Below are 27454 nucleotides of genomic sequence, written 5' to 3' on the forward strand. Positions count from 1 at the left end.
TTCAAAGATTTTTTTCATTCTTATTTTTTTCTCTCTTCTACAAAATATAAATCTTCTTTTCTTTAGAGTATTTTTTTAGGCCATGTTTCCGATTTGACAACCTCAAAAGAATTATTTTTTTCTAAATATCACCATGAAAATTAATGGAAGGACATAATACATTATAACAAAAAAAAAATTAAAAAAATATTCAAGAAGTCAACCTCTCAATTTTTTTACACCAAATTATATTCACTAATAACTTAAATAATCATTACTATTATAAATTTCAAAAGAATACAATCAATAACCTAAACGTGAGCGCCCAAACTTAAGGGAAAAAGGCAAACCCTTTTTTCGACTTAGTTGTCACGGACAGGAAACAATATTTATTTTATAAATTGAATCGGTAAGATAAACTTTGATTTATATTTTATAAAAACTTGATTTAAAACAAGATATAAGAAATTCTGAGAATAATCAAAAGTTGCCAAAATCATGTTTCTTTGGGAAACTGTAACACTCAAACCATTATTGTTCTAAATCGGCGTTCCACTTCATCTTACCGATGCTGAATGAAATGCCAACATCGAATTATTTTGATTTTCTAGAGAGAGAGGCATAATTTAGAGGAAGAGAAAGAATGAAATATAAACGGTCAATAATAGTAACTAATCCAATGAATCACAAGAATAGGAAAATCCCAAGAAATTAAAAAAGGGCAAAGAGCCCAACAATTGCTACAAATGAATGAAAAAGTGTCTAGCAAGGAATTTGTCGAGTGAACCATCTCAGAACTTTCACTGGAAGCTTTACCAGACTCACAGCCAAATTCGCCAATCCCGCGCAGCAAATGCAACATGGACACAAACAACTCAATATAGATCTGCACAGTTCCCATCACCACAATCAAAATTCACACAAATTGGGGCAAAACTAAGAAAATTCATAAAACACAACAAAACAATGACGATAACCCAGATACTGTTTACTCTTAGAAAACCAACCAGAAAAAAGATAGGAAATTTGAGAGAGAGAAAAGTCATACCCAAAAACCCAGATAACAGCACCAACAAGAGATAAAATCAAGGCCAAGAGAGCAAAGGGCAATCCGATCAAGAAACCAAGTGGCCTACATTCGCAACCTTCTTCTCCCATGATGTCTCTGTACTTCTCTCTGCAGTTTCTTTCTGAAATTGACTTGCTTCTGTGAATGTGAAGAAAAAATAAGGAGAAGTGATATTTTGGCTATATAACCGAATAAGCGTGTGGTATCGTGTTGTGTTGATTTTTCAAATTAGATTTTGAAGAGAGACACCGTCACGCGTACGACCATTTCTACGCACGATGATAATAACGAGTAGCGTCTTCGAACATTCACTTGTGGACACAAATACCCTCCGCGAACTTTTGCCAATTTATGCGTCACCCATTAGGGTTGTTGGGTTAGTTTTGGTATTTCAGTCTCTGGAAGTTTCCTTGTGTGGTTCATGGACTGCATTCACATCGTTGGTTGTTGGCCGTCTTCTTACTTCCTTCTGCCTTACAACCAACTTCACCTTTCTATGTTATCCTATTATTTTCTTATTTCTTCCATTCATATTCTCCATCTCATTTTTTAAACATCATTTTATATTTCTTTTGTTAAAGTTGAAGTCATGTTTAAATATTATATATATATATATATATATATATTAAATTTCTTATTTAAATAATTTAAATAAACCAAGTTTATGTTGGAAACTACAACTTTACTCTTAAACAAAGATTTAAATAGGCCAAGGTGCCCACCATTCATGGCAAACAGGCAATTTTTCCTACACCTCCATGATTTTCCCATAGTTTCAAAAATTTTGAAAGTATCCATGAATTTTACAATTTTGAATGTAAATTTTATATTTTGAATTGTGTAATATAAAATACACAAAATTTGTAATATAGATTGTAAAAATACAAAATTTTTATTTTAAAATGTAGAATCCAAAATACAAATTTGTATTCAGGATTTTTTAATTTAAAATATAAAATTTGTATTCTAATTTATATAATTTGAAATTCAAATTTTGTAGTTCGGATGGTATAATATGAAATTCAAACTTTGCAATTCAAATTGTACAATCTAAAAATACATATTTTAAATTGTATAATTCAAAATATAAATTTTCTATTTCAGATTACATATTCTGAAATACAAAATTGTGCAATGCAAAATTTATATTATGCATTGTACAATCTAAAATTAAAAAAAAAATCATACATTTTAACTTTCGAATTTTATAATCTAAAAAGTCGGAGTGCTAGAAGAAAAGCATAGAGGTGCAAAAGAGAAAAACATATAGGAGGGGGTTGGGTTGGGCCTAAAGCCCAGTAGACCAAGTATTTAGCTGAGCGGTGTCTATCTTATGCAAATTACAAGAATCAGCTCCTTCTTCCTAAAACCCCCAAATTTTCCTACTATACCCCCAAATTTTTTAAAATGTCCATTTTGTTCTTTATTATTACATACTTCCTTTAATTATTTACATATTATTGAAGTAAAAAAATATTTAGATCATTTGTATTTAACAAATTTAAATTTAATTATTACTTAAAAACATGGGCAAACGTTTGTTTTGTAATAACATTTAATTCAATAATAACTAATTATGATATTTTAGGAGTCATGGATTAGTTGGGCCTGGGGTAAGCCGAATAGAGAAATTATTCTTGTACCCTTACACATCCATATTTTCTTTTTGCATTCTCATAATTATTTTAATTTCAAAAATATCTTTCTGTAAATAGTTTAATGATTTTTTTAGTTTTGAATTATGTAATTAGAAAACTTCTAAATTATACAATTTAAAATATAGTAAAATAAATTTAATGGATTTCGAAATTAACAATAAAAAATTTATGAATTCTACAAAATGAAAGACAAAATTTATATAAAATCTAAAATATAGTATATTAATAATTTATAATCTAAAATATAAATTAAAATTTATATATGAGATTGTAGAATTTAGTATACAAACAAGTTTCAAAATGTCAATTTTATATTCTAGATTTTATTGTTTAGAATATAATTTTTTGTATTCAATAAGATAAAAACTCATGTCTCCACTAAGATCACTTCTCTATATCCTACAAGCTTTTTCATCTGGGCTATAAAAATGATTCATCTACACGTTCAATTATCAACATAAAAAAATATACTCTAACCTACGTTGCGTTGAAAAGAAGAAAAATAATAAAAGAGAGTCTGAGGAAAGAAATATGAAAGAGAGATGAAGTAGAGGGAAAAAAAATGTGTTAGTTGATTTGAGAATGTAAAAATTAAACAGCAATTATCCTTTTAATTGATAAATAAATAAATTAAAATTAAGTAATTGTGTAATTACATATTATTCATATACTTATTATAGAGAAGGATAATTGTAAGAATATGGTTAAATTTAGAAAAACAAAATGGTTTCAATTGATGTCATATATGTCATCAATATATTTTTCTTAGAAAGTTGATCACAAGAATTTGATTCCATATTAATGAACAACATTAATGTCATTTATTAGTAACTGAAAAAAATACTTAATGTTAAATTATTCGTCATGTTTAATGCAATAAGATAGTTTTGAGAAAAAAAAATTACAATAATTTTAGGAAAATATTTTTAAGATGGATATATTATGGAAAAAAAATAAAAAATAAATGGGAGACGTATACAATATTAATGAAAATTTTCATATATAGAACCTCATCCAAGTCTTCGTAGTTTTTATCTTCAGATTTTCCTTTTTTAAGTAAATAAAATACTTAATTATACTTTTTCTACTTTTATGTAATAAAAAGCTTATTTGACTCAGATGTTGATTCTCCTTGCACTATATCAATTCAAATTCGCACTCATTACATGAATTTGAAATCTTAGTTCTGCCTTTAATGATTTAAAAAAATCTGCCTTCTAAATATTTTTATTTGTAAGTCAAATCACAAAGTTCCAGATATGTAAGCAGAAGTAATATGTCACTTTCAGATTTCGCCATCCAGAAGTTTATTTGGACAACATAAATGACCTTCTAGATGTCAAGATCTGTAAGCAAAATAGATGACTTCTGGATATCGATCCTTAGCGCCATTTACAGCACACCATTCTGGATATAGAAATCCAGAACTTATAACTCACTTTCAGTATCGTCATCCGAAAATTTAAATGAAGTACAAAAATGACCTTCTGGATATCAAAATCCAGAGTATATAACAATCACTTCTAGATTTTTGCATTCATAAACAAAAATGAAGTGAAAGGCAATGATGAGTTTTAAATTTTGTGTTGAGTACATGTTTTAAATGATATGGTGAAGGGTATAGAAGGGTAAAGGTCTGGGTGAGGGTTCAAAAGAAAAGAATGAGAGGGTTTTCGAAAGAGAATAAATAAACATAATTGTGGATTCCAAAAAGCTCAAAGAAATGAAAGGATTCAAGGGTTTTTTTAGTACAATGTTTGAGGAACGAAAGTTTTGAAGAATAGAATTAAAGAGAGCTCAAAGAAATCAAAGGGTTCAAAGAAATGAGTGGATTCAAGGGTTTCAAAATGAGTAACTAAAGTTTTGAATAATACAATTTTCGAGGGAAAATTTGGAAAAAGAGTATGTTGTGGATGGAAGGGGGAAAATAATTTTTGGGAAAAAAGGGTGTTAAGGAAGGAATTGAAATATGGAAAACGCTTTAATAATTATTCCTGCTTTTTTTAAATCTGTAATATTTTATATACAGATAAAATTCAGATAAAATTCATATGTAATATTCTCACTTCATGATGCCAAAATTACATATGAATTAAATCCGTTTGTAATCACTTTTAATTTATCTGTATGTAATGTCTATTTACATACTGAATTAAATTCGTATATAAATATTTGTATATAATGTTTACTTTACATACGAATTTGGATCCGTATATAATAATCGGTATGTAAATAAATAATTTTTTATAGTGTAAAAGTAAGAAAATGGTCAAGAAGAAGAAAATCAGTTTTGTGATCATCTGATATCAACTTCAATATAATCTTCATAGATCAAGATACACATTTAAATTTATTTATGAGATTGTGAACATCAACTCAAAACCACCAGGCTATAATTCCTTAGAACGAGTCTCAGTTTCAGTTTGCTACGGTTGCCATGGTGAATTTAAATTACAGTAAGAAAAAAACCTTATAACTGACAGAAAAACAAGCAGTTTTTTACTACTGAGGGTGTAATCGTGGAACCTTATTATTATTCCATGTCTCATTCCTTGCCCCACAAATTAACTAGGAACTTTGTCTACATAAAAGGTGATGGTGCCACTACGTGGTTCTTCTTGTATGTACAGATTTATACGTATGTGTAGACGTATACAAACAGCTCTACATATATACGGATTCGATATGCAAACAAAATACCCATCACCACAAAAGATGCATGAATACTTCCATGCATGAAAGACAAAATGTTCATCTCCACAATACCCGCAAAAGGGTTAGGGCCAGATCTTTAAATATCATTTCCAAATCAACAAAACATACAGATTCAATGTGCTGCGTGGCTGTGCCTCCTCTGTAAATCGTTTTCTATCTATTTTCAGAACCATTGTTGTTACTCTATCACTCTGTGTAACTCTCTCTCTCAACTTCTTCAATTATTTCTGAACTACTGTCTCTTCTTAATTTTATGCTAATTATTTCGATTTCTTTTACAAAAGTGCTGTAGTTTTATTTTGTTATTACGTAAGTTGGTAATTTTTTTTTAAAAGATGTATGATTTTGAATAAAGAAATGAGTGAAAACAAATTTTTAACATTAAATTTGTGCTTAGAAGCACTTTTTTTTAAGAAACGCGATTAGAATCATAATTTCTATTTGATTAATGTTTTTTATTTTAAAATCATGCAAACACATTTAAATTTTTTTTAATTGATTTTTTTTATTTTTGAAAAAACAAAAGTTATGAAAATGGTTTCCTGTAGTCAATGACGACTTCAGTGGAATTTTATTTCATTTTTTGTTTCTAAAACTTTGTTTGGGTTTTTAAATGAACTTGTTTTTTTACTTAGAAATACTTATTTTGAAAAATAAAAATTTATCTATGGTTTTTAATTTTAATTTAATATATTTGTATTTAATTTTGATTTACACCATTTTTTTTGCATAGTATATAGAAATCGAATATATAAGTAAACAATTTTAGATATAAGAAAATTCTATTGTTTGATTGGACAATTTTTCATCTCATAGTTTTTTAGATGAAGTTTGTATGTGCCAAGTTATATATTATGATTTCTAATTGATTTAAAATTTCTAACACATTTCAAGGATTGAACATTTAAAGTATGGGATTAAATATTTGTGAGTTTTTTTTTCTTAAAAAACTAAAATAAATAAAAATAAGACATTTGAAGGATGTCTGAATCCTTATAAAAAAAGTTTTCTCAATTCTTATAAAAAAATATTTTCTTAAACTTCACACTCTTACAACCATAAAAAACAACCAAAATTAGCCCATAAATAGATTAAATAAATATTTGTGAATATTCTAACCAAAGTTAAACAGTTATGAGATAAAATTCCTAAAAAAACTCCATTGGTTGCTTTTAGAAAAAAAAAGTGAATGAATTCTGTCTAAATTAGAACTTCTTTATAAATTTTCAAATTTACTTGAAAATAGTGATTTTGATTTGGAAGAAGACACTAGATGGAATGGTGTTGAGGTATTATCTACCAAAGATATACGATTTAATCATTATGTTTCAAAGCTCATTGAAACCAAAATCTTTCTTAAATCCTTTTAATTCAAAAGATAAAAGTGGAGAAGATTTTGTTTGAGAAATTAAAAGAAATTCAATTCAAAATTCTGATTGGTTTTGGAAAGAAAAATGAAGTTACTTATAATAAAGGCATTAAACTGCACACTTTAATTAAAAAAAACTCAGTATTTCTGCATTCTTATTTATGATTTTCATTGTAGTTATATAAATTAATTTATCTGTCAGTTTGCGTGAGGCCAAGCTGTTCTACCAAACATCTGACGGCAAAGATAACACTTCAAAAACAACATAATGCAAATAAAAGTATAACATGATAATTACTATATGATACATATTATATATATCAATTCAAACTCACACACAAGTAGTTAAGAATTCGATATTACCTTTATCTTGTTTACCAAGTGCTGGTTCAAATTTTCTGACATAACTTTCCCTCCTTAGAGAGATTGTCTGACGTTAAAGTAACTATAATTGGATGAAAGCATTTGCAGTTTGTGCCGGTTCAGACAGTACAATAACTTCTTATTAATTTTACCACTTCTGTAAAAAATATGAAACACTGAACTTTTGAAGACTATTATGCAGAAGTACATTTTCGCCATGCATATGCACATAATAAAACATTTGTATCGATCCCATGTGCAGAAATATCATTATTGAATGATCGAAAGTTGAAAAGGGAAAGTGGAGGGCTATAAATAATGCCCTAATAAATGTGTTAAATGGAGGGAAATATATATTAATGTTTGTGTGAGGATATGATAGAAGTGGGAGTTGAATTATTGAGGTGGGTCTGAGTGAGTTGCATGGTTTTGGATTGTCTGGGAGTGTGTGAGAGAGAGAACATGAACATATGTGGGGACCTGAGTGAGAAGGACAGCATTTCACATTCCTGGTAATGACATGTAATGACTGAGCAGAAGCAATAATTTTTTTTCTACTTTGACACAGTTTTTGTGTCCACCTTCACCGAGGAGAGATCAGAATTCAGGACCATGAGTAAAGACAGTTGTGTCTTCTTTTGCATAGTACTATCAAAACTATGTCAATTAATAAGTGTTCCCCCCAATGGTCCCTTCATCCACGCACACATGCTTTCACTTTCATGCCATAAACCCATCTCCTAATTAAATCCCCATGCCATTCAGATATCAGGCACAAAATGGATATTTAAACTATATCACCAGTTCAGTTTTACACACAAAAAAGTTATCAAACTTATTTTGTGTTTATAAATTAATAAAACCTCCTTTAACAGATTTTTAATCAACCACACAATTTATTAAATTAATTGTGATGTAACTTTTCCGGCATTTATTCCTCTTAATTAGCTAAAAGAAATATTTAGATATAAGAATGATTTTTGCGAAATCAAATATCTAAATGTGATTAGTCTTTCTTCTGGTTTTGTAGGTTGTGACAAGGACTGAGAGCTGCAAGAGCAGTTTAATCTCAAATTATTTTTTGTTGTTGGAGATCTTGCTCTGTTTTGGGTTTATAGGTTTTTGTGCTTAGTCATAACATTCTTGCATGTAGTTTTGTTGCTACAAGAAGTATTATGGCTTTTTCAGTCGCTAAGAATTTTGGTTATATTTTTTTATCAATAAAATGAATAAATAAATGAAAATATTTAAGAAATATTTTAATCTTTATATAAAATAATCAAAAAGAATTTTGAATCTATAGTAACTAAATTAGATATCATTTTAGAGATTAAAAAAAATTGATTTCTAAATTAGTTTCTATTATTGTTAAATGGTTTCTAAATTGTTGTTATCTAATTAGCAACCAATGTTTTTTTATACCAAATTTAGAAACTAAATTATTTGTAGTTAAAGCTTTTGTGGCTAATTAGATACCAATTTAGAAACCATTTAATAATAATAGAAACTAATTTAGAAACCATTTTTTTTAGTTTCTAAAATGGTCTCTAATTTAGTTACTATAACAACTAATTACTTTTTATATCAAAAATTGGTTTTTATTTCATGTTTTTCTTGTAGTGATATGATATCATTTGGTATTTTTAATGGGCATTCATAAGTGATCTTAGTATTATTAACCTGTGAAACTAAAATGATTGGATAATGTTTTGGGTTATAGCTCAATTGATTGAGTTTTTTTTTTACATGCTACTCTCATTTATTAAAAAAAAAAATTGCCTATAAAATTAGTCTTCCTAAATATGTTATCATTCTTCTCCTATAAATATCTTTGAACTTTTCTTTTCAGCTTTTCAATATTATTCCTAAGTTACTTTGATATATTTTCTTAACAATTCAACTAAAAACTTATGTCTTGCCAAGTATAAATCAAGGCATATATAACATTTCCAATAATATATATGCATAAAAATTTGTTTCCATTTATTTTTCTAGGATATTGAGCAAATCTAAACATATCTTTTTTAGATTGTAATGAATGATGTTAAATATATTGATAAAAAATAGTGTTACCCCATTCTCTACTCCACTAGCAAGAAAATCATGAAATAGAAATTAATTAGTTGTTATAGTGACTAAATTAGAGACCATTTTAGAGACTAAAAATTTATTGATTTCTAAATTAGTTTCTATTATTGTTAAAAGGTTTCTAAATTAGTATCTACTTAGCAACCAAGGTTTTTGCTACCAAATTTAGAAACTAAATAATTGATAATTAAAACTTTGGTTGCTAATTAGATACCAATTTACAAACCATTTAACAATAATACAAATTAATTTAGAAACCAATTTTTTTTTAGTTTCTAAAATAGTCTCTAATTTAGTTTCTATAACAATTATTTTTTTTAGTTTTTAAAATTGGTTTCTATTTCATGTTTTTCTTATTGTGCTAATTGGGGAAGACTTCTCCTTGAAACCAATTTTTTTGTCACACCTCCACCTTTTCTAAATTTTCCAAACTGTGACTCCCAAATTGAGTATTTTTTTAAATAATTTATCTGTCTACTGTATTTTTATTTAACTCCCATGTCTAATAGTAAATTAGATCAATCAATATAGTGCAATATGATTACTAGATGATTGTGTGTTAAATATATGGTAAGAGATTTAATTTATATAGTTTATGTGAATTAGGAGTCAACATAAATCCACATTATCATTTTAAGACATTAGCCATTATAGCTGGTGTCTTTACAATTTTCTAGTTTTTTTTTTTAAATATGAACTCATTTTGTTTCTCATACTCAGATTACACTAATATATACTTTTCTAAATCCAACACAAACTTCTACTTAGTTTTAAATCATTTCATTATCAACCTATTTTACATTTCATAGAATCTTTTAAGTTTTCCAAACTATTACATTTATGTATAGTCATAAGAAAGACAAGTGTGAAAGTAAAAAAGAAAAAAAAATAAAGAATATAAATATAATTTTAAAAATTTCTACAGTATTATTGTAGTTTAGTATGCAAATTATTATTATTATTGGTTCAAATGATTTTATAAATTATTAAAATCAAATTATATAATTATATATTAATTATTAATTAGACTATAAAACTAGTAGCTAATTAAATACTAATTTAAAAATCATTTATTAATAATAAAAATTATTTTAAATACTAATAATATTTTTAATCTTTAAAATAATATATAATTTAGTCAATATAACAATTAATTTTTTTAATTCAATGGTCAAAGTCTTTGATGTTTTATCTAAAATTTGGATTACAACATAAATCAATGTTAAAAGCTAATTAGTAGAATAAATTTATCCATGCTTCTTACCTTAGCATTAGTGACCTATTGTATTTATATATAATTTTATTAGCATTAGAATGAAGATTTACTTAAAATAGGTTTCAGTCATAAAATCAATTAATTCAATGAAGAAAATTACATATTCAAATGTAAATTTAATTTTTTTGAAAATTTCAACAAAGGAACTATTGAGGTCTTGTGTATATATTGGAAAGATTGACACAGTCAATTTAGGAATTCAGATTGGTGTACATAATTTTCTTTGCAGATCAGCAAGTGACAGTGGAAGTGCAATATGGGGTCTACCTAGCTAGTTAACAGGTTAGAGAAGTCATATAATGAGGAGCTTATCCAACTCTACAGCTTTTCAAATATTTGATTATTATGAAAACTAGATAAACCTTATCGGTTTAGAGCACAAAAATGTACAACAGGTCAATTTGTCCACCAACATCACCATTCCTTACATCCCTTTCATTTCCACTGTCTACTGTTTCATCTTACAGTACACAGTGACAGATATAACTTCTATTGACTCTCTTCATACATATCCATTACAATTGGACTCTGAGTAACATTATTTTTACACTACTTTTTTTCACAATACAAGATGCATAATGTCATGGAAAGAAAAAATTAACTAACACGATAAAAAACTGTTGTGAAAAAGTTAAATGAAAATAGTGTTATTCTAACTAAAATTACCAATGTCCATGATTACATCTCTGAATTTTCTAAAAAATACTAACATATATGCACATCTATGTGTAAATATTTGACACATTTTTTTTGGCATGTCATAATACCTATCATCTGCATTTATTTCTCTAATGCATATTAGCATACTTGGTATATTTTTGTTTCATAAAATTTCCTTCAGGTCAAAAAAAGGGTGTCCACAAATAAAAAATATACTATATAATATATAGATGCAGACCAACCTTGCAAGTAGCACACGCCCCGAAAAAACCATGAAAATATTTCTCTTCTGATACTCAGACCTAAAGTTGTGGTGGAGAGAGATCTCAGCTAGGTCCTTCTTCACACACTCCCTTTCCTTCCATAAAAGGCAACTCATACATTTTCAAACTAATTAATTCATCTTCTTTTACATCCCTCAGCTTTCAAGATTTTCATGCACAGGCATATGTGAACACTGCTTTATATACATACAAGTGGGTTTTTATTTTTTTGTTTTCTGTTATTATTCACTCCAAGGTTGAAATCAAGATTAATATTCATGCTGGCGGTGTCACCTTTGAGGAGTAGAAGTGATGAAGAGCAAGGGGAGATGGAAAGTTTCTCCATTGGAACTGATGACTTTGCTGACCTTTCAGAAGGGAACTTGCTTGAAAGCATCAACTTTGATGATCTATTCATGGGAATCAACGATGACGAAGATGTCTTGCCAGATCTGGAGATGGACCCTGAATTGCTTGCTGAGTTCTCCCTCAGTGAGGAATCGGAGATAGTCTCATCAGTTTCAGTGGCAAATAACAAATCTGATGACAGGAATGAGAATAATATAGTTATTACAGAGACACAAGATGAGGTTATAGCAGCCAATTTTTGTTCAGATTCTGGTTCCAATTCGGGGTCTAGTAGAGGGGAAGAGACAGGAAACAAAAGTGATGAATCAACTCATTCAGTGGGAGTGAATCCATCCCCTAAGGAAAGTGAGAAAGGAAGAAAATCATCAAGCCATTCAAGGAATAATCAACAAGGGAAGAGAAAGGTAAAGGTAAGTTGTTATTATTGTTGTCATTCTTATTTTCTTGCATAGGGTATTTTATTTGGGCTAATTTCAGAAAAGTTCAACCTCAGTCAAGGACCTTTCTCTATCTCTATTATGGGTCTTTCTATAGTTGCAGAGTGAGTCCAAGTATTCACGGGGTGGCGTTTAAGTTAAAGAGATAGGAAAAGAGAAATGCACTTAGTGTTAGAATTTTGGAATGGCTTGTTGTATTGTATTGTATTGTAGTAATGGGTTGTGCTGTGTGTTTTCTTGGATTGTGTGAAGGTGGATTGGACCCCAGAATTGCACAGGCGATTCGTGCAAGCAGTGGAGCAGCTAGGAGTGGATAAGGCTGTGCCTTCAAGGATTTTGGAGATTATGGGAATTGACTGTCTCACCCGTCATAACATTGCCAGCCACCTTCAAGTACATATTCTTCAACTTTCTCCCCCTAGCTACCTTCAATCATATTCCATCTCTTCCACAAATTTCAAGTTCAGGAACTCAACAAGAGTCAACCCAAAAAAATGAAAAATAGATTATTATTATTATTATTATAATATGGTTGCTTTTTCTTTGACAAACAAGCTTATTATCATTGAAAATAATGAGTACAACAGTAATACTCAAAGTGAAAATTCAGCAAGCAGACTAAGTTTGCAGAAAGAGTAACTATTAACCTTTAATCTTAAAACAAACAAAATCTACTTGTTATTTTCTTTGGATATGGAAACTTTTTGCAAATCACATATTTAAATTTGTGCATAGAGGGGTTTGTAAGTTTTAGTGAGATACTGTACTGTTATTAGAATTTGGCACATATCCCAATAGATATTAAATCTACTTAGAACTTTGACAAATCTTAAGCATAAGTCTTCCTTTTTTTTAATAATACATGAGTTTTTCTTTTTTTAATTGACATATGCATGATTACTGTGCATGTGTTGCAGCAGAAAAAGTTATAATTAAACTAGGATCTTATATCATAAACATGAACCCTATGAATGAAAGAATAGTTTAGTTTTATGAAAGAGGGTTCTAAATATGCAGTTTTTTGGTGTCAGAAATATCGATCTCATAGGAAGCATTTGATAGCACGTGAAGCTGAAGCAGCAAGGTGGAGTCAAAGGAAACAATTCATGGGTGCAGCAAGTGTAGGTAGAGGAGGAGGTAAGAGAGACGTGAACCCTTGGCTTGCACCTACCATGGGTTTCCCTCCCATGACACCAATGCACCATTTTAGACCTTTACATGTATGGGGGCATCACACCATGGACCAGTCCTTCATCCACATGTGGCCTAAACATCTCCCATATTCACCGTCCCGGCCGGCTTGGCCACCGCGAACAGCTCCATCTCCGCCGCCTCCGGACCCTCTTTATTGGCACCAACATCAGCGGGTTAACTCTTTTGACTATGAAAATTCTTTCAAACTCATTCAACTATTGACTCAAAACACAATCACATTCAACTAGCATAGCAAACTGTATGCTTGATTCATTGTATTTGAACATAGAGGACAAGAAAAACAGTAGTTAATTATCACTTAAACTTTCTCCAAAACAACCAATTATATACACATATATGCGCCTATTTCTTGTGTTTGTCTATCTAAAGTAACAGGTATATTCTTGTTTGATACTGCAGGCTCCAAACGCACCAACCCCTGGAACACCGTGTTTTCCACAGCCTCTGACAACCACGGTAACTATTGACCTTACTTTTTTGGAACCACTTATGTTGTCTTCTCCTTCTAAATTTGGATCCTTCTGAAAACAACCTTACTGTTCCAATATCGCAATGTTTGGTTCACTCACTATAGAATGATAACTGGCAGAGATTTGGTTCTCAAACTGTTCCGGGCATCCCACCACACCATGCAATGTTCCAAATGGTAGATCCAGGCATTGGCCTCCCAGCCACCCAACCACCACCTCGACCCCTCCTCGACTTTCATCCGGTAATTCCAACTCATCCAATGCAGAAAATGTCAATTCTTTTCTTATGCCTTTAATCAACTAAAAACTAATCTGATAGATATTTAATTTAATAGACTTCTACACAGTAGTAGTAGAAGTCAAATATGGAATCTCCAGTATATAGATAAACTGTTTTGTTTGCTCAGCAATGATATTAAGAATTTATTTCTTAATTTACCAATCAATAGTTTTTTTAAGGAGATTGGTTTTAAAAAAACTAAATTTTGATCGTAATTTTAATAAAAATTATTTTTTATTATTTGAAAGATCAAACTCACTATTACTACAATGATTTAACTAAACCTAAGTTATTTGGGTGTGAAAATGTTTGCATGCATACAAATTAAATCACGGAATTTTCTTCTCTTTTTTTTGTCTCTATTAATTTCTTCTGTCATTTTCTTACTTTACTTCTCTTTTCTGTCCTCTCGTTCTAATAGTTGGTCCGTGTCTATAAATCCAAAGTCTATGAGTTGGATTCACACCTTTATGCAAGTTAATCCATTTTTCATTTTTAAAAAAGAAGGAACTAATTATTTTTTCTATGAAAAAGTAAGAAACTGAAATTGAAACAGTACAGACACAGCTAAAGAGAGAGTTATAAAAATAATGTTGCATGGTTAATTTAACTTATGTGTGCATGTTGTTTTGACAGTCAAAGGAGAGCATAGATGCTGCTATTAGTGATGTTTTATCAAAACCATGGTTGCCACTACCCCTTGGCCTTAAAGCTCCAGCACTTGATGGTGTAATGGGTGAACTACAAAGACAAGGGATTCCCAAAATCCCTCCCTCTTGTGCTTGAACATGCTCTTTTATCCTCTCAGTGTGAAGGCCACAAAACCCTAATTCGACGACTTCTCAGTTCTCTTCCATCTATTTGTATGTCAGAATGTGCACACGTTCTTACTCCAATAGGGGAGAGAATACTAAATATATATAACTTTTGGAACTTTCTTTGTTCACCTGCAAGTAGTATCAATGTGAGCTTATAAAGGCTGTGATCTTGTATTAGTCTTAGTTGATCTTACTAGACTAATATAAATGATGAGGAATTTGTGAAAATGCTGTGAAATACTTCTTCTTAAAACCCCATTCTTTGTTGGAAAGGACCCTTGCAATTGTTGAAGTGAGATCAATGATGATTAAAAAAGCAAATTCCATAAATGGATTGGTTACATCTTGTTTTACTTCCTCATATAATTAACCCGAGGAAGAATGAACTGTAACACTGAATATCCTAAAATATTAAGAATCAATTGTCAATTAATTATCTCTAAGAAAAACTAATTAATGTTATTGATTTTTTCAATTATTATAAACATTACCATAAACTCATTAAATATAAACTAATTTTAGATACCAAAATAATTAGTTATTATATTCATTAAATTAAAGACTATTTTATAATTTTAATGACAAGTCTTTAGGAGTATTATTCATTTCTGTGCGATTTTGTACATGGATTGGATCATTCCTAAAATGATTTTAATTTATTTATTTTTTATTGATAAAAATAATTGGATTGTTAGTTGAGATATCAGGATAGAGGCAGTTAGCTTAACTTGCAGGTAGATGAGGAAGTTTTCACACTCAAATTTGTAGTTGTTACGGAAGTAAAGGGAAGAGCCTAACTCCTTCTCATCTCTTTTGGTAACACTTTGTTAGTATGTTAGATTTCTACTTTATTCATGAATCTATTATGTTATTCATAGTAATCTAGTTGAGAAAGGTATCTGGTGTGATGTTTGTAGGTGCAAAACAACTTCTCAATTTTAATGTCAACAGAGGAGAAATGGTATGATCTAAGTTTTTTTTTATCAACAAGAAAAAATAAATAAATGTGAACCACTTCGGTAGTGATCCAACTCTTATACATCTTTGACTGAAAGTCCATAACAGTTCAAACAACAACAATAGCCCCTTACAAACTCTAGAAAAAACACCAACCCAACCAACCAATAATCACTTGTTTTTAATCGAAAACTTACAAATCAGAAGATCAAGACACCAATCAGAAAAGAAAAAACAAGCAGAATGAACTTTGGATGTAACACAAGACCATACCTACCTTTAGTTGAGCCAATGAGAAGATTTCATAATGATCAATCACTCCTCCCTTGAAAATATGCTTATTCCTAAGACACCAAATTTCACTAATCAAAGTAATCCAAATATTTCTAAAAGCTAAGTTGACAGCAGCAGGAGCCTCAATCAAGTTAAAATGCAAGAAATGTGAAGCAGGCTTAAGAAGATCAACCGACTTCACCCCTACCCAATCATATCACAAATTCCATACTAGTCAAGCAACTCTACATTCAAAGAACAAACGACTTGTAGTTTCCTCTTTCTCCTTACAAAAGCAACAAACTGTGCTATCCACCGTAATCTCACGTCTTGCCAGATTGACCTTGGTAGCAATCTTGTTCTCCAAGACCCTCAAAGCAGTAATGTGAATTGAAGGCAAAGCCAAAATTTTCCAACAAAAGTTATACAAACTCGAAGACTCCTCTTCTAACACGCCCTTTAAAAAACCATAAGTTGAGTTAACAGAATATGCAGCGCAAACACCATCCTTCCAGACCCATTTATCCTCGTAATCCAAAGAGGGGCTCGAAAGGTGAACAACCCCAAGAAGTTGAGAAACCAGTTTAGATTCCTGATAAAAAAAAAAGTCTCATTCTCCAAGACAAATCCACACCCAAACATTATTAACCCAATTCCCACACAAAGAGATCTTAGCATCTTTCGATACTGACAATGAAAACAACCTTAGAAATATGTATTTCAAACTACCAGAACCCAACCAATTATCTTCCCAGAAAAGTAACTTCTTTCCATTACCGAGTTCCCACCTGAAACGATCTTCAAAGGACGAACCCAGACTTCATGTTCCCAACCTCCTTCAAATCTCTCCACCATAGCGAATCTAAGTTGAGTACTCGTTGCTCTCTAAGGCTTCTCCACCCACCATATTTAGACTCTATAATATCCTTCCAAAGTCCTCCCTTAATCTGACACAGACACCAAATCCATTTCCCCAGCAAAATCAGATTAAACAACCTGATATTGATCTAAGTAGGAGCAAAAGGAGCTTATGCAGAGAATAAGTGGTCAGACAGTTGTTGGAAGGTGGATGAAAAAATACAAGAATGTACACATCAATATGAAACCTCATGGAGAATGCAATTTGATCATATATTAAGCAGTTTATGAAAGGTAAAAGCATTGTGTAGATACATTGTTATAAATGAATGAATGGAGGAAAACATGGAAATGTCAACCGATAATTACAATATTGTTATAGTACATAGGCTTTTATCCTTGCACATATGTTTGAGTTTTTGTACTCTACGTTTTTTTTATAAAGCTTTATTATGATGAGTAAGAACCCTATGTAAGCATAAGTTAGGTATTGTAGGTTTATGTGGGTGCTTTTTTCTAATGACATGTAGGCTTGCTATTAGAAGTAACTTTTGTAAAAGGATTGAAGTATCCCTCAAATACTTCAATTTATTTATTCTTTACTTGCTCATGAAAGAGCAACTGAAATTCTAAACAAGTTATTAGTTATATATAAAAATAAATAGATATTCATCTAGCAACTGAAGTTTTTTTTTATTAGTAATAAATAAATAAATAAAAAGTATTTGAGGAATGTTTCAACTCTATACAAAGAAAGAATCTCAACTCAAAAAATTGAGTCAAAACTATCTCAGTTGTTTCATTTTGATTTTTGGACATTGAATGAATTAAAAAAAAATCATATTTTCTCTGAAAGATCTCAAGAGTTTTTTTTTTTTGTTTACCTCCAAATTTTTAACTAGGTGATAATTGAAAGTGAAGATTAATTTTATCTCGGTAATTACTATGTTTTATTGAAATTTTATAAAGTCCTAGTAGGATTTTTTTTAGCTCTTGGAATCCTTTGGATATTGTGTTGGTGTAATTAATGATACTTAAAAAGAATATATGATTAAGGTAGGATTCACTATCAAATGATCATTATCATTGTATTGATGTTTGCATAAATAAAAATGTTCCAAGAGTATTAAGAGGTAAGCCTAACTCAATCTTATAAAACCAACTTATAAGGTGAGGTTTGCACTCACTTATATATTATATAAAAAGTCATTATCTCTAGTCGATGTAAGATCTCCAACACACCTTCCTTACGCCGAGACTTGTTAACTTGTGTGTGAGACTATATATTACGGGTGGTTCAATAGCGGATAACCTAATGTCAACAAACTCTTGTTGGGATAGGTTAAGATGACTTTGATACCACCTTAAGAGGTGAAATTTAAGTCTAATTCAACCTTATCAAAGTGGCTTATAAGGTAAGGTTTGTACTCATCTCTACTTATTGTGGGATCTCCAACTAAGAAGTGACTTTGCTAATTAAAAACTTGTATAAGCAAATGGTGAATATTCAAACAATTCTAATAATATTGGTAGTTTTCCAAATTCATATTTTGGAAAGATAAAACATAGTTCGCTACTTTGCTTTGCCCGTTATTAGTTTTAAATTTGAACAGTGAGGTGGTGCAATTAAGGGTTAATAATTATAACATGCAATTAGTTGTTGAAAAGTTGAATGAGAAAAGCTCTTATTCTAATTTTAAAATGGATGCTATCAGAAATATGATAGGAGATGCATGCTACACTTATTTGATGTGGCCACACATAGAAGAGCTCAACGAATAAAACAAATTCATTGTACTGATTAGAATGATAAAAGATACAAAATCAGAAAGAATTTAGCTCTGTTTTATAGAACTTATTAATTAACAATCCAATAAATAACCAATTTGCAACTAATTTAGAGTCAAACTAACTAACTAACTTTCAATTAATATCTTAATGTGATTTTTAAAATAGATTATTCTAATTTGATGCTTAAGCCATGGATTAAACAAAACTTTCAAAAGTAGTATTTTTTTGCTGATAAAAAAATGTGAATTAATAAAGAAAAGGAAAAAAAAAAAGCTAAAGACAATGCACAATTCAACTCTAGAGTGGTAACACTAATTAAAAAAAACTCTATTTAACATCTCAAGAAGAAAGAACTAGCAAATTTTAAAAGGATTTTTCTTTTTAGCAAAGAAAAACAATTTTATATGAATATTACTTTTTTATAAAAAAAAGTATAATAAAATAAATAAAAATGTTTAATATAAAAGTTATATAACATTAGCATGCACAAAAACATAAAAACTGTAAAAATGACACATTATTCTAAAAAAAACAAAAATCATTCTAACATATTCATTTTCTTCTCCACTCGGACCGACAAAACAAGAAAGATTAGAAAACGAAGGGAAAAAGAAGCCTTAATAGAAAGATTATAAGTTTATTTTTCAAGTTTCCATGAATAAAATTTGTTTTTTATCAGTGAAAAAGTAATAAAATAATAAAAATTATTGGAGGGATATTCAATCTTTATACAAAATATCCTGATAATATTATCTATTTTTACATATTTAATTTAATAAAATATTATAAATAAATAATTTCTCAAACACAACGTGTAAATCTATAATATTCCATAAGAACATTACATGAAATTCAAAATTTTACTCTGCATTTCAAATAAAACCAAAAAAATCTCATAAAAAACTCAAACTACAAACAAATTCTCAATCCTCTTTCATTTTTTAATTTCAACAACTTCTTTCCATGAATAAAACATATGAATTAAGAATGTTAGATTCTTAAATAAATCTGAATACCTTAAAAAATTAATCAATGATCTTAGGAGAATAAAAAAAACAGATGGAATATACCTTATGTGCCATCATACTTTCTAAGTTACCTATTAAATGCAACCTAGAGCTGTAATACTTTTGAAATATACAACAAAAACTTCACTAATGGTATAATGTTGTTATGCTTATTTTAAAAGTTAATTTCTCTCTAAGCCTGCTAAATTTTATACTTTATATACTTTGGTGGTGGTTGAAGTACACCTTTGAAATATTTGGACTTGAATAATAGAAAAAATGTTTTTTTTTTTTGTTTTCTGCATCCCATAGTTTTCATATTGTATCTCTAATTCTTTAAAATGGTCATTTTGTCTCTTTCTCTTTTATAATAATAATGAGATTTTGTCTTTGGTGTGATGCTTATTGACAAAAGACAGTTGGTAGGACCTCTTTTTCAATTGGAACTACTTCATCACATAATTTGTAAAAGCTTTCATCTGAATTGTTTTATTTAAAATATAAAACCTATTATTTAAACTTTTAGATTAATTGGAATGTATATTTGAACTAAAAAAAATATGAAAATTATAATAACACTCAAGAATATTTCCCGATTAATCCAAAATCAAGAATTACACAAAAGTAAAACGGTTAAAAATAAAATTTATCTAGTGATGATAATAAGACGGATCTCATCTAAAAAATTATCACATTACTTGTCTCATTACCTATTAGGTATATGTAAAAAAAATACTTACAGTTTTTTTTTTTACATTCGCGAGTATTCACTGATATCCACAATTATTTTGTTTCAATTTTAAATAAAATTGTTTTAAATCAATTCTTTAATATATAAACTTGGATAACAAATGAATTTTAAAGTATAATTCAAATAAAATTTCACAATTAAATATTAATAAAAATAATTTTGACATTTCTTAAAAAATTATATAAGTTGGAACATGATATATAAATTTTAAAAAATTAATCTTTTAAAAATAACTTCAGATTCATAGGTCTAAAAAAAAAACATACATATATAAAGTAAATTATAGACAATTCTTCAATAACTAATTTTTTCTCACCAAAATATTTATTTCAATCATATTTTTTTTTAAATATTTAAATAATTCACTAATAATATACCGGAATATTCAGATTGAATACTATAATACTCCTACTTGTTCGAAAATAAATAATTAAAATATTCATATCAATTATTCATGACCTATTACATTTGAATATTCATTTAATATCTTGGCAAATTCTTACTAACTTGATTTTTTTAACCTGCATTCTATACATTTTTAAATTTCTAAAACTGTCCTTTATTTTGTACATTTTTAAAATTTCAAAATTTCCCTTCATTATGAAAAAAAAAATATAGTTTGGAAAAGCAAATCCAGAATAAATTATTGTTCTAGAAATAAAATTTTGGAATTGTTTTCAAACGGTGTTGGAACCAAGAGAACGATTGCACCACTCCTTGGTCAGTCAGTCTCTGCCTCACTCTTTCCTCTCAGATGAACTCCTGCTACTCTCGCTCTTCCACTCCTCCTCTCCTTGAACTCCGGATTTGAATGATACCTGCAAAAGACACTCCTACGCTTAAGTTAAACTTTGGTACTCGACACTCAATATTTAATAATAGATAATTGCGTACCTGATCTTTTCAGATCTGTGTTTATTTATATGATCAACGTGAACCCTTTGTTGTTATTAGGCCTAATAAAAACATATTAACTAATGTTGAGTCATTGATTAGTTTCGTTATTGGTCATGTCGGTCAGTCTAGACCGGGTGCCGAGTCAGAGTCTCGATCGTGTGGATCCTACCAATGTAGATATGACGTGGGTGTTTCTAGAAATCGGGTTTTGAGAATCAGCTCTGAAATTGGTGCTCCATAATGCAAAGTTATTTTCCAAAATAGGATTGTTGGGTCATTTTCGTCATTTCACATTTTTTATAGGTGCAGAAAGAAGAATAATGGGGTGCAGGAAGAAACATCCAAAAAAGTATATATTTAGCCCAATACTAGGAAAACATGGGTTTTTAATGCCCGAATGACATTAAGCCCATGTTGTGTCTGCTTCCCCCTTAAAATTTGCCACTTTTGTGGGGTCAAACATGAAATAGGAAGTCAAAGTGTTTTCACCTATGCATCCCAAAAGACATGTACATGTCCACATCCCACCTTTTCTTTTGCAATTTCTCTCCGTTCATCACGCCACGCTTAAAGAAACTGTCCCTTCAACATCACTCCAAGAGGAATCAAACATCAAAAAAACACACCTGCTTCTCACTAATCATCTTAGTCATTCACCTAACTTTACCATTTTTGCTTCCAAAATCCAACAATTTGATTCTTCTTCAAGCAAACGCCATACCCTATCTTCCATCATTCTTTTTTATGCCTTTTCGAATCATGTTTAATTACAACTCCACTGTTTACTTTTTGTTTTAAAACTGCAGCCGGCATTGATAAGTGAATGCATTTTTAAGGTTTACTTGTTCTTGAACTAGGGCTAGGTATGTATAATCATCAGATAATATTGAAACATTAACCTCTTTTCATCATAGTTACCTTATTTTAACACTGATTTCTACTAAGTCTTATTTCTGAGACCAACTAAACTGATCTGTTGTGGATTCTATTAAGAAATGTGGCTCTTTTTTTAAATATGTGGCTAAAGTTTGAATCTTTAAACTTGGAAGTATGAGAAAATTTAAGGAATTTCATATTTGAATGTTTGATGAGGAAAATAAGTGATGTGGCTTCCCTTTTTCAAAGTTTCACACTCCCACTCACAACCTTCTTTTTTTCAACTACCATTTTCATCATAATTGCCTGAAAAAGGAGTGATCTCAGGAACACAAGAGGAAGAAAATAAAATGACACTTTTGACTTGGACCTTAATTCTGTCTCAGCAGCACTACACATTTGTGTTTCCCATGCTAATGGTGCCATTCTCAAACCTTGCACATGCAGCATGGCATAGAAGTCATTATCATGCCCCACACTCCTTTTTTTCCCTTCCACAATCCCCGCATAACTACCCGCCCTTTCATTTATAGCAGCTGAATCTCTCTATAAAATGACCCCAACAAGTTCACTACCTTTCACTTTCATTCCACACATGGCTTCTTTTGGGAACCTGTTATCTTTCTTTTTGCTCTTCCTGCTTCTTGTCTCACCCCAAATTCAAGCCAGAGAACCCAAGTTTTTCAGCTTGTTCTCCCATTTCAGAACCATCTACAATGTCAAAGACCCTCTCCACAAAACTAAAGTTGAATCTCCAGCGTTAGCACCAGGACCAGTAACATTTGAACCAGCATCAGCACCAGGACCAGCACTTGAACCAGTATCAGCACCAGCGCCAGAACCAGCACTCGAACCAGTATCAGCACCAGCACCTTCGGTTGAACAAGCAATTGGGTCAACAATACCATCCGGGCCAGCACCGGAGCCTGAATTTTCAGAAAGCGGAGAGGGTTATGGTCTGTATGGCAGGGCCTCTTATAACCAATACTCTCCCACCAAGGAGACTCCTACCACCACCACCACAAACTTTGAGCTTCTCAATGAAGACTTCAATGATGAGAGCTACAAAACAGGCTACCCCAAAACCAAATTCTATAGCAGCAGCAGCAACAACAACAATGAAGAGTTCAGACATAATGTCAACTACAATGAAGAATTCAGAAACAATGCCAACAACAATGAAGAGTTCAGAAACAATGACAACAATAATGAAGAGTTCAGAAACAATGCCAACAAGTATGAAGAGTTCAGAAACAATGTCAACAACAACGAAGAGTTAAGCATCAATGACAACAATAATGAAGAGTACAGGAGCACATACAGCGGTGGCTACGCAAGCAACTCCAACGACCGGTTCTCTAACAACAACTACAATGACAAGGGAAATTACCACAACAACAACAACTATGAGGGGAAGAGAGAAGGAATGAGTGACACAAGGTTCCTGGAGAAGGGTAAGTACTATTATAATGTGAACACTGTTAATGAGAATTATAACCTTAATGGGTACGAATCAGGGAGAGGGAGTACTGCTGAAAATGAAGGTTACTATGAGAAAAGTCAGTATCCAAATGAGTTTGACACCATGGAAGAGTACGAGAAGCAGCAGGAAGAACAAGGTTACACGCCTTGAGTGTTTTTAGCTTTTGTTTGTATTTTTGTTTGGTAAAAGAGTGAGAGAGGGAGAAACACAAGGCCTACACATTGAAAGGAAAATACTAAGTTGTGAGATAATTGTTAAGCTTTACTTTCTCGTTTCATCCTTGATCTTGCACAGTTTCATGTTTTGCGGATCAAAGTGATGGAAAGTATTCAGTGTTATCATTTGTGCAGTGTGAGGTTATATTTTTTTAAGTACTTCCAATTGGAAACTGTATAACTTTCTGTTTTCATGTAACAATTTCAAGGCACAAAACTTAATGCCTTCCTATATTATATCACAAAATCTATGCCTCTCATTCCTTCTTTCATTCCTTCTTTATCCTTATTATCAATAACCATAACTTATTTGAAATTTGTATCAAAGAGGATACATAAACATGAGGATGTTTGAAAGGGGTTCAACCTTTGGAACCTCAGTCTTATATTATTCTAAGTTGGAGAAGCTATTTCAGATTAAAAACCTTTTACTTGCAGTTCTCTCTTGATGTTTCTTCACTTATGTTAGTTGAGCCACAGACCACATATGCCAGTTGTCCAAATACAACATTCACTTTTCTTTTTCTTCTCTTTTACCACTCAAATTTGCTTCTTTTTCTTTTTGCAATTACTCTTGTGTTATGGTGGGTATGAAGGTATCATAAGGAAACTCCAATGGAAAAGGTATGGTTCAATGACATAAGTAATTAATATATATATATATATATATATATATTATATATTATATACAATGGGTTGAAGATCTAAAAGTGAATTAAAAATAAAATAAAAATATTTAATAATATATAAATGTGTTTAAATCTCTATCTTATTTATAAACTCATTTTATAAAATTGAATTGAAATTTACTTTTTAATGTAATATTAATATCTTTAAAATACATATCATAGAGTTTATTATTACACAAACTAAAATTTATTGGAGTAAGTAGGTCATTTAATAACTTTTAAGATAAGACAGAGTTTAGTATTGTATGACTAGAATTTATTAGACTAATTAAATCGTTCAATAATACATGTCAAGTCAAACTACATATATCTCTTCCCCCACCAAATTTTACCACATAAACCCCAAATAAAATAATTTATTAAAGTGAGTTTTGAAGAATTCTACTTTCATCTTTAATTTGAAAATGGTTTTTCTCTCCCTACCTCATCCAAAAAGACAATTCAATTGTATTTACCTTTCTACGGTAATTAACCATGTTAGAGAAAAATGACATCTTTGAATCAAATAATTTATTTTAACAACAAATAAATAACTTTTATATTTTTGAAAGATATTATTAATATTTTATTTTTCAAACAATTTGTATAAGGCTGATTGATAGTACTCATCTTCTAGCACGCATTTCCAAATATCAGCCAATGACTCAAGATTTTTTTTTAAACTAAGAAAAAGGGAAACCAAAATTAAGAGCTGCAAACTGGTTTATGTTTTAAACTTAAAAAATCACCCAAACAGGGTCTAATATAATAAAAGTCTCAGTGACAATGGAGTTTTATAAAAATAAAAGGAAAAATAGCACAAATTATTAAAAAAATCCTTAACATGATAAAAATTTCAAAATGCCCTTAAAATTATTACCGTATATAAAAATTATTACCGTATATAAAAGAGGAAAAATGTAATATATTTTTACTAAAATATTGAGACACAAGCATAATCCTATATTTGCTCTTTAAGATCACTTTCACGTGAAAAAGAAACACTACAAGAAAATCATGAAATATAAACTAAATTTAAAAAAAAAAAAAAATTAGTTGCTATAATGACTAAATTAGAGATCATTTTAAAAACTAAAAAATAAAATGGTTTTTAAATTAGTTTCTATTATTGTTAAATGGTTTCTAAATTGGTATCTAATTAGCTACCAATGTTTTTGCTACCAAATTTAGAATCTAAATAATTGGTAGTTAAAATATTGGTAGCTAATTAGATACCAATTTAGAAACGGTGGAGATCTAAAGGAGAAGTAGGGTCCCTACACTATGAGATTAGTTCGTCTTCTAGGTTAAGTACCAACTCAAACGATTTTTCTGAAGGTGATATTATTTTGTATAACAGTAGATTATGGAAGGATGGAAGTTTGGATGAACCAAATAAATTGTGGAAAGTGGGTAAACAATTAGGGATGTCATGTCGCGAGAATGAGGAAGAGATAATAGAGGAATTTGGATGGATGGAAGATACAAATAAGGAGATTATGAAGAAGTTAGAGGAGGGCAACCAACTTGAGTCTTTATGATTGGGTGGATTTTAGATGCTTTTCTCTATGGGGAGATAGTAAGGTTGGGTGGATTCATAATGAAGGTGTTAGTGGTGCGGGGAGCACTTTAACTATGTGGCATAAAGATACGTTCTGCTATGATAGGCATACGGTGGGAAAGGGTTACATGGCTCTATTTGGGCAACATATCATGTCTAAGAGTAATTGTGTCGTCATCAATATATACGCTACATGCAACTTGAATAAAAAGGAGGCCTTGTGGGAGGAGTTGTCGAATATCAAGAGTGCACATCAGAACCTAACCTAATGTTTCTGTGGTGACTTTAGTGTTGTCAGAAATGAAAGTGAAAGGAGAGGGACCAGTGTAAAGGGTAACAAAAAGAATGAAATCAAGGGTTTTAACAGTTTTATTGAGAGGAACTTTATAGTGGAATTACCAGTTATAGGAAAGAAATACACTTGGTTCAAAGCAAATGGTTCAACGAATAGTAGATTAGATAGGGTGCTCGTTTCGGAGGAGTGGATCCAAAAGTGGCCCGTGTGTTAGCAATGCGTCCAATCGAGAGTGGTGTCAGACCAATGTGCCATAGTGGTGAATCTCTGGTTAGAGATTGGGGGCCAAAACCCTTCAGAACTATTGGTGTTTGGTTGTTAGAGCCTGGGTTCAAGGAAATGGTGGGGGATAAATGGAGGTCCTACTGTGTTGAGGGAAATAGTATAACCAGGTTCAAAGATAAACTGAAAATCCTGAAGGCAGACTTAAAGGTGTGGAATCGAGATGTGTTTGGTTACATGGACACAAGTAAGAAGAGGATTGTGGAGGAAATTGACAATCAAGATGATAGCAACTCTCTCGGTGAAGATGATAAGTTGAAAAGAATGGAGTTGTTAAGCCAATTAAGGGTAGTTGATAACAAGACGGAATCCCTGTGTAGACAAAAAGTGAGAGAAAAGTGGCTCAAGTTTGGTGACACAAATTCAAGATATTATCACTCAATGCTTAGGTGGAGACGACTTAGAAATGAAGTTAAAGGAGTGGAGGTAGACAGTCTATGGAGTGAGGAACCAGATTTCGTCCGTAGGGAAGCCAAAAAGTTGTTTGAAGATAGATTTCAGGCGACACATG

General features: G+C 30.4%; 4 protein-coding genes across 5 annotated transcripts; 2 read left to right on the forward strand and 2 right to left on the reverse strand.

Moving 5' to 3' along the window:
• Positions 1-623: 623 nt before the first annotated feature.
• On the reverse strand, positions 624-1261 carry LOC137835438 (taximin). Its single transcript, XM_068643951.2, has 2 exons — positions 1028-1261; positions 624-865 (listed from the first exon to the last, which is right to left on the reverse strand). The coding sequence occupies exons 1-2, from the start codon at positions 1135-1137 to the stop codon at positions 742-744; spliced, it is 234 nt and encodes a 77-aa protein (XP_068500052.1). The 5' UTR covers positions 1138-1261; the 3' UTR covers positions 624-741.
• Positions 1262-11326: 10065 nt separating this feature from the next.
• On the forward strand, positions 11327-15257 carry GLK2 (GOLDEN2-like 2). 2 transcript variants are annotated; one of them, XM_068643952.1, is made up of 6 exons: positions 11327-12219; positions 12499-12639; positions 13278-13613; positions 13861-13917; positions 14051-14173; positions 14848-15257. In XM_068643952.1, exons 1-6 carry the CDS (start codon positions 11719-11721, stop codon positions 14995-14997), a joined length of 1308 nt encoding a protein of 435 aa, XP_068500053.1. In that variant the 5' UTR covers positions 11327-11718; the 3' UTR covers positions 14998-15257. The 2 variants fall into 2 exon arrangements, with proteins under 2 accessions (XP_068500053.1, XP_068500054.1); XM_068643953.1 differs by having other exon boundaries at positions 11410-12213.
• Positions 15258-16494: 1237 nt separating this feature from the next.
• On the reverse strand, positions 16495-17114 carry LOC137834319 (uncharacterized). Its single transcript, XM_068642378.1, has 2 exons — positions 16989-17114; positions 16495-16851 (listed from the first exon to the last, which is right to left on the reverse strand). The coding sequence occupies exons 1-2, from the start codon at positions 17112-17114 to the stop codon at positions 16495-16497; spliced, it is 483 nt and encodes a 160-aa protein (XP_068498479.1).
• Positions 17115-22868: 5754 nt separating this feature from the next.
• On the forward strand, positions 22869-24397 carry LOC137835440 (uncharacterized). The gene has a single exon (XM_068643954.2). It carries the CDS (start codon positions 22993-22995, stop codon positions 24070-24072), a length of 1080 nt encoding a protein of 359 aa, XP_068500055.1. The 5' UTR covers positions 22869-22992; the 3' UTR covers positions 24073-24397.
• Positions 24398-27454: the final 3057 nt, after the last annotated feature.

This window comes from Phaseolus vulgaris, chromosome 5, assembly GCF_051622355.1.
Source record: "Phaseolus vulgaris cultivar YP4 chromosome 5, ASM5162235v1, whole genome shotgun sequence".
In the NCBI taxonomy this organism is placed as follows: domain Eukaryota; kingdom Viridiplantae; phylum Streptophyta; class Magnoliopsida; order Fabales; family Fabaceae; genus Phaseolus; species Phaseolus vulgaris.